The sequence below is a fragment of the Macadamia integrifolia genome, chromosome 8 (assembly GCF_013358625.1).
Source record: "Macadamia integrifolia cultivar HAES 741 chromosome 8, SCU_Mint_v3, whole genome shotgun sequence".
Classification (NCBI taxonomy): Eukaryota; Viridiplantae; Streptophyta; class Magnoliopsida; order Proteales; family Proteaceae; genus Macadamia; species Macadamia integrifolia.
In genome coordinates, this window is record NC_056564.1 from 24,222,821 (window position 1) to 24,238,315 (window position 15,495).

At 36.3% G+C, this 15,495-nt stretch overlaps 2 protein-coding genes across 2 annotated transcripts; both read right to left on the reverse strand.

Moving 5' to 3' along the window:
- Nucleotides 1-246: 246 nt before the first annotated feature.
- Nucleotides 247-12,128, reverse strand: LOC122086824 (secreted RxLR effector protein 161-like). Its single transcript, XM_042655774.1, has 2 exons — nt 11,470-12,128; nt 247-337 (listed from the first exon to the last, which is right to left on the reverse strand). Exons 1-2 carry the CDS (start codon nt 12,126-12,128, stop codon nt 247-249), a joined length of 750 nt encoding a protein of 249 aa, XP_042511708.1.
- A 2,797-nt stretch (nt 12,129-14,925) lies between these two features.
- Nucleotides 14,926-15,318, reverse strand: LOC122086825. Its single transcript, XM_042655775.1, has one exon. It carries the CDS (start codon nt 15,316-15,318, stop codon nt 14,926-14,928), a length of 393 nt encoding a protein of 130 aa, XP_042511709.1.
- Nucleotides 15,319-15,495: the final 177 nt, after the last annotated feature.

The following is a 15,495-nucleotide window of genomic DNA, read 5'->3' on the forward strand; positions in this document are numbered from 1 at the left end:
CCATTTCACTCTGAGAAAAACTTACAGAGAAGATACGGAAAAGAAGAAGGATCACCGGGAAAGAGGAGCGGTAAGTTGCCCTTCCGCCGCTGCAATCGCCTTCGATGGAGCCTTCAGCAACCAATGGGAAGAGACACCGTGAAGAGAAAGGGAGCAAGGGACCAATGGGAAGACTATCGCCCTCAGTCGCCGGCCTCCGGGAATGGAGAAGGAGAATAAGGGGGCAAGAAGCTTGGGTTCCAACTTCTAACTTGGAGAAGAAGGGGGCAAGTCCTTGTTCGACGACTCGTTTCCAGAAACGCAGAAACAAGTTGAACGTGTTTCATCTGGGGCGTTTCTAGAACCATAAATAAGTAAAACTTTCAATTTCTATTTCTAAAATTAGGTGAAACGGAATAATTTTGTCAAATGTTTTTTGTTCCATTTCTGTCGTTTCTTGACACTGAAAAGGCGAAAATGCATTTCTTGAAATGTTATCAAACGGTGCCTTGGCCTCTCCTAACAACGTTTCTTTGAGCTTCACCTAACAATTTTGGATCCTCTCCACTGCGGTTAACTTCAAGAACCCGTTTATACCGTCCATGGGTCACCTAATGAATTTTAATCCTCTCCATTGGGTTAACCTCAGGAACCCATCTCACATTAGGGGTGAAATATGGTCGGGTTGGACCGGGTATCTTAAAACCTAACCCAATTCTAGGTCCTTGAAATTCAACTCAGGCCCAACCCAACCCTCTCGGGTTCAAGTTCAGGCACAATCCCGTCGGGTTCATACCAACCCAAACCCAGCTCTAATTGACCCTGTCAGGGCCGGATTGGGTCGGGTTAGGTCAGGCTGGGCTGGATTGGATTGACCTTGACTTCTGCAATGTTTGGATCAACCTTGATTGACATAGTTTTTGCCATTCATATCTTACACCTTAAAAAATTATAGAAAAATGAAATAGTAATAGGAGTCCTAAATTCTAATATAAAAATTCAGGGTTAAATTTCAAACCGAGTTGGGTCAGGTTGGGCCGAACTGAGGCCTCAACCAAGCTTGACCCAACCCTGACCCTGGGTTGGATTTTTCAACCCTAACCCTCCCTCAGGGTCAAAAAAACTTGGTCCAAACCTTGTTCGGGCTCAAGGTGGATTCGAGTTGTCAGCGCCAAACTTTCACCCTTATCTCACACGGTCCATGGGGTGTGGGAGGCACCGTCCATATGGTGTGAGGACGGAACCACACTCTATGAAGTTCCCGTACACACACCCTATGGACGGTATATATGAAATGGGTTCTTGTGATTAAATACAGTGGATAGGAAACACCAAAGAAAAAGAAAGGATGAGATAATGAGAGGGAGAGAAACCAAATAAGGTGTGAATAATCCATTAGAATGCTTACCCAAAAAAAAATTCAATTAGAGTAAAAGCCAAATAGGATTATGCTTAGGTAGTTAGGTTTCCATATTGATCGGAAAAAAAACTTTGCCGGCAGTATAAATTATAATATTATCCGGACTGAGCAGAAGGAAAACAATGTCGACGGGGTGATTACACTATCCATGGCTGATGGCATTAGTTGGCCCGCTTTGAGTTGTAAACAAATAAAGCCTTGTTTGTTTTCAATTCCACTCACTTTAAAATTATGGAAGCTAAAGAATGCTTTCTTATGGGATGATACTTGATGTGATTCTCTGTCCTTCGTCACTAAAGAAAATTGAAAACTATAAACATGTTTGTAATTAATATTTTGCAACAACTCCAATTTCTATTATTTTTTTTATATTAATATATACCATGACATCAATAAGTTGATTCGAGATCTTGCTATCAATCTCTTGGCTTGAAAAAATTAATATTTCGTGATTAAAGACAAAATAGTGTCTCCTAATAATTGATAGTATTGTCTCTTGTATCCGGATGAGAACCTAAATATTATATATATCTATATATATATATATATATATATTTCAAATGTGCTCCATAGTAGTGATCATAGCCCCCAGGATAAGACCCCTGTATGGTAAGCAGTGCTTCCGCAGGACCAATGGACGATGGTGGGGCAATGCCAAGACTCGAACCCATAACCAGTTATCTCGAGCGGTGATGGATTGAGGAAATTTTCACCACTCGAGTAATTTTCTACTTAAAAGTAATTGTGATAGCACTTCTATTGGGGGACAGAAAAGTCTAAAAAAGTTTAATGAAAATTAAATTACATTCTAGATTTAAGTTCATTTTTTTAAAAGTTTTACATGGAGGAATTGTTATTAAAGACAGGTTTAACTCCGTTTTTGTAACCTTTGTGATGAATCGATTTGACACCCTTTTTATTTTTCATGTCATGTTTCAAGATATATTTGGCCTTGGGGTTCGCACAAAGTACTTCTGTTCCTCCTCTATTAGTAATCTTTATGAATTTATCCTTCAATCCCCCTCTCTATCCCATATTGAAAAGATTCAGCTCTTATTTTTATCTGCCATAATTACTGTATTATATTTGGCAATTACAGAATATATAGGAGTATTTTTCAAAAATGATGTTCCCTTACCTGTTGTGATTTTGCGCATCATAATCATAAATAAGTGGGTTAGTAATTGTAAAATAAATGTAACTCCTAATAGTGACAATCCCACTATTCCAACCTTTATGTCTTTGATCGAGTAGTATACATTGCCTCCTATGGATCATCCAATTCTTACCTGTGATGCATGATTGTTATGACTAGAGCTGGTTGGGCTGTTGATTTGCCATTTCAATGTTTGTTTTGTTTTGCTTCTATGAGCTTTGGGTTTTTATGGGATATGTTAGCTCCAAAGGCCAGAGGCATCCTCCAACGTCTCAAAGGAATCAAGTCTTTTCATCCAATATTAAACCTAATCCTATATCTGTCGTTTCAAATATATCACATTGGATTTCTGGTTTAAATCTATTCCCAAGTTACATTGACCATTCTTCTAATGTTTATCTTCAGATATCATTTGTGTAACTCCAAGGTGCCTTCCATCTTTACCCTTCTTTCATTATCCTATTTTAATATGCGCGTACTGGATATACTCTTTGAGTTAAAAGTGTCAGGGTGGGCTTGTGGCATTCTATTCCAAGGAAGCTTTGTTTTGATAGTAGCTAATTGCATGTTGTGGCAAGAAATCATCCTAGGTGATCTGTAGAAGCTGCACAGAGAAGAAAACATAAGAGTGAACATTGGGCTGATCCAACGGGGGACTCTTTGACGCCTAAATTAGATCTTCCTGCAAACAGAAATTTCAGTAAGAATGGAAAAGTGTCAAATCCCAAAATGGATGGTTTACCTAGGTATTTATAGTTGCGGGATGGCGGCAACAAAGAGAGTATCAATATGCCGGTCTTCCTAGTGCTAGTAGAAGTCTGTATATGACAAGAGTTATATTAGGAGAGTGAATCGGGAGGATGTCTCAATTATAGGAGCTCCACATATCCTGCATATCCCGGGAGATATCGTGAGATATCCTTCCTTCTAGGGCGTGGGTGTGTGCTTGTGTGTGTGTGTGTGTAGAGAGAGAGAGAGAGAGAGAGAGAGAGAGAGATTGGCCTCCCCTGAGCTGGGAGTGTAATACCCCGTTCCAAAATTTATTAATAAAGTATATTTTGTGATAGACCCTATAGGGTTGACACCGAAATTGCTCCCTTTTGATGGTATTACGCGGGATTTGTGAAGTGTGGATAGCATTGGTAATTGAGAATTACCCTTATGTAATTAATTTAAGTTGTGTACAACAGTGTGTACATTAAATAATTGTCATATGCATATGTTAGCAAGGGATTTAATGTCCAATGGTCGAATGGTTATTTATTAAATCTTTGGTTGTGGGATCAAGTCTCCTTGAGAGTGTAGAATTTAATGATTTTCACCTATTTTAGTTTACAAGTTAGTAGTGGGGCTCACATGTTAATTTCAAGCCAACCTAAGGCCAAAGCAGTAAATCTATAGGGTGAGTGACCACTTGATGCAATGACAAATGTCACACATGTATTTGAACAAAGAGGCACATGATAGATGACAAGTTTCATCCATGCATTTGTCCTAAGAAGATAGCAACCATGCATTGGCTCTAAGAGAGGTGGTCAAGGGGGTAGGAATGGGATTTCACAACTCCGCTTTCCCATGGAACTTGGGGTCCTAGCGAATGCCAAAGCTACCATACTATCACAGTTTACAAGCACCGCATCTCTTGAATGAATGGTAATGCCAAGGCACTATAGGAACCTTCTCAACCAAAGGGTCTCCTGAATGGCCGTCGAGCACGCGATGTACTTGGACTCCATCATGGATAGGGTGATGCATGTATGCTTCTTGCTACTCCAAGATACAACTCCACCTCCTAGGACAAATGTATATCCCGAAGTAAAGTTGCGCTCATCTTTGTCACTAGCCTATTCCGTATCACTGTAGCCTCTCAATCTCAAATTTGAACCACCGTAGGTGAGGGTAAGATTAGTGGTCCCATGAAAGTATCAAAAGATTCTTTTGACTACTAGTCAATGGCATGATCCTAGATTACTTTGGTAACAACTAACCATGCCAACTGCAAAACATATATCTGGAAGCGTGCACATCATCGCGTACGTCAGATTGCCTATCGCTGCATCATAGGCTACTTTGAATATTTGATTCTTCTCTTCATCAGTCTTAGGGCACTGGTCAAGGCTCAAAACACAAGACTTATCCACAGGAGTGTCAATGGGTTTAGACTTATCCCTGTGGAATCGTTCAAGGATCTTCTTTATATAAGTCTCTTGAGACAAACTAAGAATATTCGTAGAGCAATTCCTAATAATCTTGATGCCTAACCCATTGGTATAAATAATTGGACATAAGGAGGGTATAAAATGACCGATTCGTATTAAATATACTATTCAATGGTATCATAAATAGTGACATGACAATGACATGCAGTGAACCCTACCGGTAAAGAAATAGGTGGATAGGAGTATTATTGTCATTTTCCCCATATGGGATGAGTTGCAATATTACAAAAGTTAGAGGGTTGTAAGTAAAAAAAATAACATTTAAGGGTACCCAAGTCTAAGCAAAATACAAGAATTTTCATTGGCTTTAGTGGAAAACAGTGAGGGGTAAAATAGACCTTTCATGTTTAATTTCTTGTGAATAGAAGAAAGAAAAGCTCATATTTTGTTCTCTATCACCAGGTTATGTTTTGCTGTACTCTATGTGTGTGTGTGTGTGTGTGTGTGAGAGAGAGAGAGAGAGAGAGAGAGAGAGAGAGAGAGATAGAGAGAGGACTAAGGAAATCAAAGAGAAGCAGGATGGAGGGAGAAGAATCAAGATAAGGAAAGAGTACAAGTGTAGGAACTTTTCTATACATAGTTTTGACGCTTGGAGCACTACCAAGGTGGGAGTATCTATTTACCATGCATGTGAGAGATTTTGAAAGAATTAAGAGAGAAGAGAAAAAGTGGGAGAAGGTAGGTTGTCCATATAGAAACCCCCCACCTTGATAGGTGTTTTATGTCTTATACCCTTCATTATTTTTCATAAAATTATTGATCTCACATACTTATTGTGTTCTTATTTTGTGAATGCATGAAGGAATTGGAATTAGAAGAGTGGAGATCTAAGTGGGGAAACAAGTAGAGGGTTGAGATCTCATTTAAGGTAGGAGATTTAGTTACCTTTTATTTCTGTTTGAATTTTACAATATGTATTTGCTTAATGGGATTGAAGATGGGATTGGTGAGGAGAAGAAAAAAAGCTTGAAAATTTTGTTTTTCTAGAATCTTCCTATAAACATATATCTCATCTTCAAAATGATATTTAAGGTCTTTCCAGTGTGTTTCTAAACATAATTTGAATATAAAAGTTATAGTAGTATGAATCTTTGAACCTATGGACTTGGAAGCAAGTCATTCCGACTTGTATCAGAGAAGTTATGTTCGTTTTCCTAAGACTACTTAAACTTGTATTATGTGCACGACTTGTGCAAACACATCGATTTCAAGCCAAATTATGAAACTCTTACAGTGTGTTTTTGAGACAACTTCCTTCAAGAAAGTTGTAGGACTATAAAGATCAAATTTTTAACTTTGGAAGCAAGTGGTTTCAAGTTATGTACAAAAAGTTATGGTCATTTCCCTAAGTTTACCTAAATCAATTTCTTCTAAACAAACTTTTCTTTATTGAACTTTAGGAGAGTTAAAGACCAATTTATAGTTCGATTCAAGGCTTCATTATTTTGTATTTAACCATCATAATCTACAAAAGAACCTTGTAAAGTTTTATTTCAAATAGAGTAGAGGTAGGAAGTCTTGTAACATAAGATTTTGGGTTACTCACAATATATGTCCTCAGAAATTTTGAACCCAGTATTTTCTTGAGATAAATTAAAGAATGTTAACTAAATAATAATATGATTCTATAATGGAATTTAGTATGGAATAAGCATCAGCACAAATTAATAAGACCTTCAATGAAACAAGAAGGCAAAGGATGTGTAGCCTTGTGAGAGTAAACTGTCAAAATGCAATGTAAATGGGTGCTAATACAAATGAGGGTAAATTAGAGGACTTACTAAGTTACTATTATGACATGTGGATTGCTATAAGGGTCAAGTAAGCTTGGACAATGGAAAAACTTATTAATTATGATGTTACCCTATGTAGGACATCTCCAATGTACAACTGCTATCGGACTTTTAGAATTTGTAACGGATAAGAAAACTCGAGGTGAGTTGGACTGGCCTAGTTATCCTCACCGGTTGTATGATAAATGCCTATATGTATTACTTACTATATTGGTATGATAAATGCCATGACGATAGCCTTGAAGACTATTTGTCCATGTATTATGAAAGCTTTGCATTTGAATTGTAAAATGGGATGTTGTGATTTAGGTTATTATTATAAGATGAATAAATGTTTGTGGTGATACATTGCATATATGAAACAATTGTGACTATATTGTGAAATGACATGCAGCTATGAGTTATGACTCTCCGTGTATTGAGAATGTGGTCAGGTTACGTACCTCTCCTAGCGGGGGAAGAAGGGGTGAGTGTATGATGTAATGAGATGTAGTGTACCTCACCTAGTGAGGGAAGAAACGATGAGTGCACAGTGTTGAGATATTGTGCGCATAATATGATTGATCATTGGAGGATCACTGTTTTATAACAATAGTATGCATTACTTGACATACACATGTAGAATGGTATAAATATAGATATTATAATATTTATTGCTATATGTGCTGATGTAAGTATACCTGAGGAGGTTTCTCTTACTGAGCTATCGAGCTTACCCTATTACAGATAAAGATCAAAGCAATAAGACCGAGAAGGAACTAGCCATGTGGATGAATATTACACTTGTCAGCTAATAATTGTTTGATTTTCTTATAATTAATGGATGTTTTATATTTTTCATAGGAAATTTACAGTTTTAAGAGAGTTGATTTATAAGTATTGCCACTAAGGGAAGATCCTGACACTCTGATATAGTGGAACTCTATGCAATATTAGAAAACATTTAATTTTTAATGAAGGGTATTATGGGTTAGATTTTTTATGAGTTGTAGTATTTCTTGATCATTTAATCGTCGTCCGTGAGGGTGTGACCATACCCTTATCCCAAGTTTGGGGTTGCTACAGGGAGACCAAGAGGTTCAAAGGTTTGTGTTTTGGAGCGAATGGACCCTCCCCTTTCGATCGTATTCCAAGGTCGAGATTAGGTATGTTTCCTTCTCCCTTCTTCTTAGTTTAAAGTAGCGTAATGAAATGGGGTGTAGTATAGTATACTATACTATACTATACTATACGAGTATAGTATACTATACTATACTATACGAGTATAGTATACTATACTATACTATACGAGTATAGTATAATATAGTATAGCATAATGTAATTGATGTAATACAACATAGTATAGTGTAGTGAAACATAATTTAATATAATATAATTTAGTATTAGATAAACATGAATATGTTTAATTAGTGAGACCATGGAAGTGGGTTGCTGTGCTAGTCTCCCCGAGGAATAATTGAGGTGCGCATAAGCTGGCCCGGACACCTTAGTTAATTCCAAAAAAATATATGTTTAATTAGTTAGCTTGATATTAGATAAACATGATTTGGGATAACTATATAATTAATTAGCTTGGTATTAGATAAACATGTTAAGGTATAATTGGTTGGATGAATATTAGTTTATTAGATAATCATGATTATGGATGATTACATTAGCATGTTAATCACTTGTTCAGTTAGATGTGATTTGTTAACAATCATGTCTAGGGTGTACGTAAGCATGATAGCTAATATATTTAAGCATGGTTAAGTTTACATAACCAAGAATTTATTAACATATTCATAATTTGGAACAATTATAATTTTTTTCTAGAATTTAGAATAACTGTAATTAATGGAAGCGTGAGTGTGGTTTAATGATGTTGTAGTGTACAGTAATTAGCCGAACATAGACATACATGTGGGTTTAGGACATATATGTTTGGGAGAACCTACAAACTCTAGCGTCTAGTAGAAAGACCAATTTTACCGAAAGGAGTGGGTGCTAACACCCTCCCATTTCAATAACATATCCCTCACTCGAATGTCAAGTGAGAACATTGAGTTTTCAAACCCGACTCTTTCCCCCGAACAAGGATCCAGCTTTTCTTTATGGTTCCTAGGCCCTCATCCTAGGTGACGATTCATCTTTTCTTTTTCTTCTATCATTTGTCGAGGAGGTGGCATCATGTCAATTTTTTAAGTCATTGCACCTACGTCAGATGTTGGAACGATTCAAACATGCAACCGTGATATTAGACAAGAATGAATTGAGGCAGGCGATCTCCAAAACCCTTTTAACGTCCAAGGAAACCCCTACAAATTCAACAGAAATATTTTCAGACTCCCTAAATGGGGTCACGTTCTCCGGGAAATGAAGAATTCCATCTTAGCAAGGCACTCCAGCTCAGCTAACAAAAAATCCAAACCACTCTTTTGAATAAAAAACTTATAACAAATAATCAGATTGTGGAAATATTTCTTATTCCATTTTTTTGGGTTCAAATGGATTCCATGTCAAACTCCTTAGCTTTTAAAACCTTGGTTTGGATTAAAAAAAAAAAAAAACACTTTGTTATAAAATATAGAATAAAAATTACATGTAGAATGTATCATTACTTAATATGATAAGAAATTTAAATAGTTTATGCAATCCATAGAAAAACACTACTCCTCACAGTGGCTTAAGTCAAGCAACCATTCCAAGTGGGAAAATTCATTTTGCTGCATTATTTCTGGAATGCTATAGACATAAAAATAAATATAGGAATTATCACTTTCCTCCCCTAAACTATAGTTAAATATCAAGTTCCCCCATGTTTTTTAAAATATTTCATTTCCCTCTTCCTAATTCAAAAGATTCTATCAACTGTGACTAGCTAATAAATTTTGTTAAGTGGGTGTCTTTTTTTATAATCTCCGAAATACCCCCACCTCCTTAATCGATCAAAACACAAAACCTATCTGTATTCTCCCGGCGCAGTCAAGATTTCTGGCCACCTTAATGATGTGAATCACCTACACGGCTACACCCACCGGCTTTTCTCTCCGAATTCCCAAAAGCCGCTTTCTCTGACCAAAACCAGAACTGGATTTCTAAAATCCGCCATAAACCTTACCTTTACTTTTCTTTCTTTCACTTTCTTTAAATAACGTCCTTGTACCATTTCCTTTTCTCCAATCTACTTCTCCTAATCTCTACTTCATCTGCAATTTTTATCTGCTCCACTCGTTTCTGTAAATCTCTTTTAAGATCATCATGGGTAAAGAGTAATCCAATCTCTCTCAAGTCTGAACTGCTTTTTTTTTCTTCATGAATCGATGTTCTACAAATGCTTTAATCCTGTTCTTGTCTAATTTTTTTTTTCTCTCGATTTTTTTTTTTTTTTTTTTTTTAAGGTTCTGACAAGATCAAGATCGGCATTAACGGTACTTAATCTAGTCTAGCTATTAATGATTCCTTCATCACGACCGATTTTATGCTAACCCCATCTATTCCTTACTGATCTACCGTAATAGATGAAGTGATCTATGTATCAATGGTCGTCCTCAACTTCTCATGTCGCTGTCTTTTGTTTTAACTTTAATTTTTTATGCTCATCACTATCATTTGAACTGATCTGCTCTGCTCTGCTATGCTCTACCACGCCTTGGGAGTGGAGTGACCGATCTGATTAACAACCCATCCCTGATTCGATGACATACATGGTTATTCTTATCGGTCCAATCTAAAAGTCCTTGTCCATTCCGTTTTGAGTCCGGATCGATGTTAATGAGTGTCTGTTGGTTAATCAGTTAGGAAGTTTAGTGTGTACTATAGATTTGGTTTTCCTTACTAGAGATGAAGGATGTTATTCTTATTAATAACAACAAATAGGATCTTATCATACAATCATTGAATTACAAAATTAAACTATAAGGGTCGACGCATACCGTTCACCATCGACTGTGAAGAATTTACCGCCATTATATTCTTCCTGTATCTTTATTCCTGCAATCCCAATCACGAACACAATGGATCTTCTAGGTTTCTCTCACTAGCTCCCTTAATGCTTTCTTGGTGATGGAACCAATAATGAGATTGACGTTAGAGTAGGAGGAGGACCTAGAGTCCTATTATGTAAAATTTTGCACCCTCCCATCAAGGTGTGCAAATAAGGTAGGACTATTTTCCCTAATTTGACGAGGAGTGGATTTCCTATTTAGAATCCAATTCTATAAGATTAGTAACGATCAATAACCTAATTGGTATGTGGGACAATAATAGAGAATATTCTAAAGAATATTCTTACAATCTCCCACTTGAACCATATGACCACATAATTATAATCTCAAACATAATTTGGATTCTAACATCATACTGCAGTATTTGAAAGTAAACGCATCAACTTTATGTCATCACAATCATACTACCATATTTGAACAAAACTACTAATGTGGATCATGACCATTATACATCATATAACGACATACTCCCTTCCATAGTCACAACACTAATAACTTCATTCAAACAGGTACAAAAGTAGGGAATAGACTAGAAAAGTCTATAAGTAAATGGTCCAACATAATATCTCACATATATTAAATAAAATATGTACACATGATAATAAAGTGAGAAATATTCAAAAACAACAAATATTATGATCATTTAAATAAATAAGTAAAAATGTCTAACATAATATGACCATTACATCAAACTTTACATAAAACCATGTCCATTACAAGATCTGTAAAGTGTTTAGGCGTTAATGCCTTGGTCATAGGATCAGCAATCATCAGACTTGTCTTGATGTGTGTAATAGACACTCCTTGTTTCTGAACTGATTCCTTCACAAAATTGTATTTTACTCCAATATGCTTTACTCTACTTGAATGCTTATCATTCTTGGAGTAATATACGGCAGCAACATTGTCACAATACATTCTCAGCGGCTTCGAAATGATGTCGACAACCCGAAGTCCTGAGACAAAGTTCCGTAACCAAATTGTCATATATGTGACCTCAAAGCATGCCACAAACTCTACTTCCATAGTAGAAGTAGAGACACAAGTCTGTTTCTTGGACTTCCAAGAAATCGTCCCACCAGCAAGTAGAAATATGTATCCTGATGTAGATTTCCTACTGTCAAGGCATCTTACATAATCAGAGTCTGAATATCCGATCACTTCTAACCGATCAGATGCTTTGTAAGTAAGCATGTACTCCCTAGTCCCCTTTAAATACCTCATCACCTTCTTTGCTGCAACCCAATGATCCATGCCAGGATTACTCACATATATGACTAACATACCAACAGCAAAACTGATGTCTGAATGAGTATAAATCATTGCATACATAAGACTCCCTATTGCGGAAGAAGAGGGAATATCCTTCATTTGTGCTCTTTTCAGATCATTCTTTGGGCATTGATTTAGACTGAACTTATCTCCTTTGATAATGGGGGAAACACCTGATTTGCAATTCATCATGCCATATCTTTCCAAAACTTTGTTAATATAGGTTTTCTGTGATAGCCCAAGTATCTGACGAGATCTATCACGAAATATCTCAATGCCGATAACGAAAGAAGCTAAACCCATGTCTTTCATTTCAAAGTTCTTAGAAAGAAAGGTCTTTGTATCACTCAACAAACCAAAATCATTACTAGCAAGTAAAATATCATCCACATATAAGACCAGAAATATAAACTTACTTCCACTAAGTTTCAGATATATACACCTATCAAAGATGTTATCAACAAATCCGAAAGAAACAATGATATGGTTAAATTTAATATACCACTGTCTGGAAGCTTGTTTAAGTCCGTATATGGATTTCTTAAGTTTGCACACTAGATTTTCTTTTCCTTGATCACTAAATCCCTCTGGTTGGTTCATGTAGACTTCCTCATCTAAATCCACATTCAAGAATGCAGTTTTCACATCCATTTGGTGAAGCTCTAGATCATAATGAGCTACTAATGCCAATATGATTCTCAGAGAATCCTTCTTAGAGACAGGAGAGAAGGTTTCATGGTAATCAATGCCCTCTTTCTGAGTGAATCCCTTTGCAACTAGTCTAGCTTTATGTCTCTCAATATTATCCTTCGAGTCGCGTTTGGTTTTAAATATCCATTTACAACCAATAGCCTTAAAGCCCGTTGGTAATTGAACGAGATCCCAAACATCATTGTCACTCATGGACTTCATCTCATCTTTCATGGCATCTACCCATTTAAGAGAATCATTATCGTTTATGACCTGTGAAAAGGTTAATGGGTCATTCTTGATTCCAATATCAAACTCTGATTCTTGGAGATATACTATATAGTCATCAGAAATAGCAGACCTTCGAACCCTCTAAGGTCTTCCTTGAATTTTCAGTTGAGAAACATTCATAGTATTATCAGTGGTAACTACATCATGGAGTGATACATCTTCAATAGTTTGTTGTTCCATAGGATCATTTTCAATAGTTACTTATGGGACAACATCATCATGATGAATATGTACATCTTTTATAGTTTGTTGTTCCACTAGATCATTATGAACAGTCACCCGTGGAACAAGAATGTTATCATTTTGTACATAAGTCGGTAAAGAAATTTGATGTTCTTCAAATAGCACATTACGTGGTTTCTCAGTCCCACTAATGTTATCATCCTCTAAGAATCTAGCAGTTCGAGTTTCCACAATTCTGGTACTGTGTGTTGGTGCATAAAACCTGTAACCCTTTGACCACTGACAATAACCAATAAAGTAACAACTTATGGTTTTAGGGTCAAGTTTTCTTTCATGTGGATTGTACAATCTAGCTTTAGCAGGACAGCCCCATACATGTAAATGCCCCAAACTAGGTCTCTTTCCATTCCATAACTCGTAAGGAGTTTTAGGAACTGACTTACTAGGAACCCGATTCAAGATATACACAGTTGTTTTTAATGCTTCGCTTCACAAGAATTCAGGCAATGAGGAGTTGCTCATCATGCTACGTACCATATCTGTGATGGTACGATTGCGTCTTTCTGCAACCCCATTTTGTTCAGGTGTACCAGGAGTTGTCTATTCAGGCATTATACCCTTCAACTTAAGAAATCGGGTAAATGGTCCTTCACTTTGCCCTACATCAGTATGTCTACCATAATATTCACCCCCTCTATCAGATCTTACAGTTTTAATATTTCTGTTTAACTTATTTTTTACTTCAGCACAGAACACTTCAAAAGCATTTAAAGCATCAATTTTTTCTTTTAATAAGTAGACATAACAATATCGTTAGTAATCATCAATGAAGGCGATGAAATATTTTTCACCAGTTATACAAGGATCAGAATGGCCACAAATGTCAGTGTGTATTAATTCCAGAAGTGAATTGGTCCTTTTGGCAGCAACTTTATTTGTCTTAGATTGCTTACCTTTGATACAATCTATACAAGTGGTGAAATCAGTGAAGCCTAGATTTGACAACATTTGATGCTTCACTAACCTCTCCATTCTAGGTCTAGAAATATAACCTAAACGTCTATGCCATAGGGATGAGGAATCATCATTGTTGGATTTACGCTTTGATCCAACATTCACATGCAGTGCAAGAATGGATTTAGAAAAATTAGAATCCAAATTAAGTTTATAAAGACTCACATAAATATCCAATGCAAACTAGATTGGTGTCTTTAAAAACGTTTACAACCTTATCACCAAAATTAAACTTAAAACCTTCACAATCAAGTCTCGATAATGAAACTAAATTTCTAGAAATAGAAGGAACATAAAGAGTATCCATAAGGTCCAACTGGAATCCGGTGTCCAAAATGAGTCTATAAGTGCCGATGGATCGAACTTCAGACTCTTGTCGGTTTTCCATGTAGACGACACTCTCACTTTGATTTGGTTTCCGGGTTGTAAGAAAGCCCTGTATAGAATTAGAAATATGAACAGTTGCTCCTGAATTAATCCACTAAGTATTATAAGGAACATCAACAAGATTGGTTTGAAAACATACTAGGATAGAATAATTACCCTTCTTTTCAAACCAAGTCTTGCATTTCTGACAGTCTTTCTGAAGGTGTCCTACTTTCTTACAGAAGAAACACTTCAACTTGTCAGTTTTCTTTTCCTTGTCATCAGACTTTGGATTGGAGGCTTTCTTTGATGTATTGTTCTTTTTAAAATTTTCTCTCTTCTTTTTATTCTGGTTGGATACAAAATTGACCTCCTGGCCTCCCTCGTCATTCAATCTCCTTTCCTATTGGACGCACATACTCTGAAGTTCATTCAAAGTCCACTTATCTTTATTTGTATTGTAGTGAATCTTGAATGCTCCAAAACGAGGAGGAAGTGAAGTCAGAATGATTTGGACAAGGAAACCTTCATTCATTATCAATTCGAGGGGTTTTAGTTATGCACAGATACTTGCCATTTCAGAGATATGGTCCCCTATCCCATTAGTACCAGTATACTTCATTGTTACTAGTTTGGTCATCAAAGTCCCAGCCAAAGATTTATCAGCAGTAGCAAAACGGTTCTCTACATTGATTAGGTATTCCTTTGCATTTTCAGAAGTTGGTATGGAGCTTTTGATAGTCTTATTAATCGTCTTCTTGATATATAAAAGGCAAAGACGATTGGAACGCTCCCACCAATTATGTAATGTAACCTCATCATCAGTGCTCTCATTAGTAAGAGCAGCAGGAGTCTCATTACGCAAGGTATAATCATAATCCATGGCAACAAGGTAATAAATAAGTCCTTCGTGCCAGTCATTAAAGTTTGATCCATTCAGAAGTGGCATGTTATTAGAAATAAGGATAGGTATTGAACCTATGAGTAAGAGTAAATAATATATGTATATCAATCATCATGCTTTGAGTTTCAGTAATAGAATATTAAAATTCTAGAAAAGCAACCTATTGCATCATTACAATCTATCTTGTGGGATCGAGATGGTAACATGCTAATGGTTCACTTT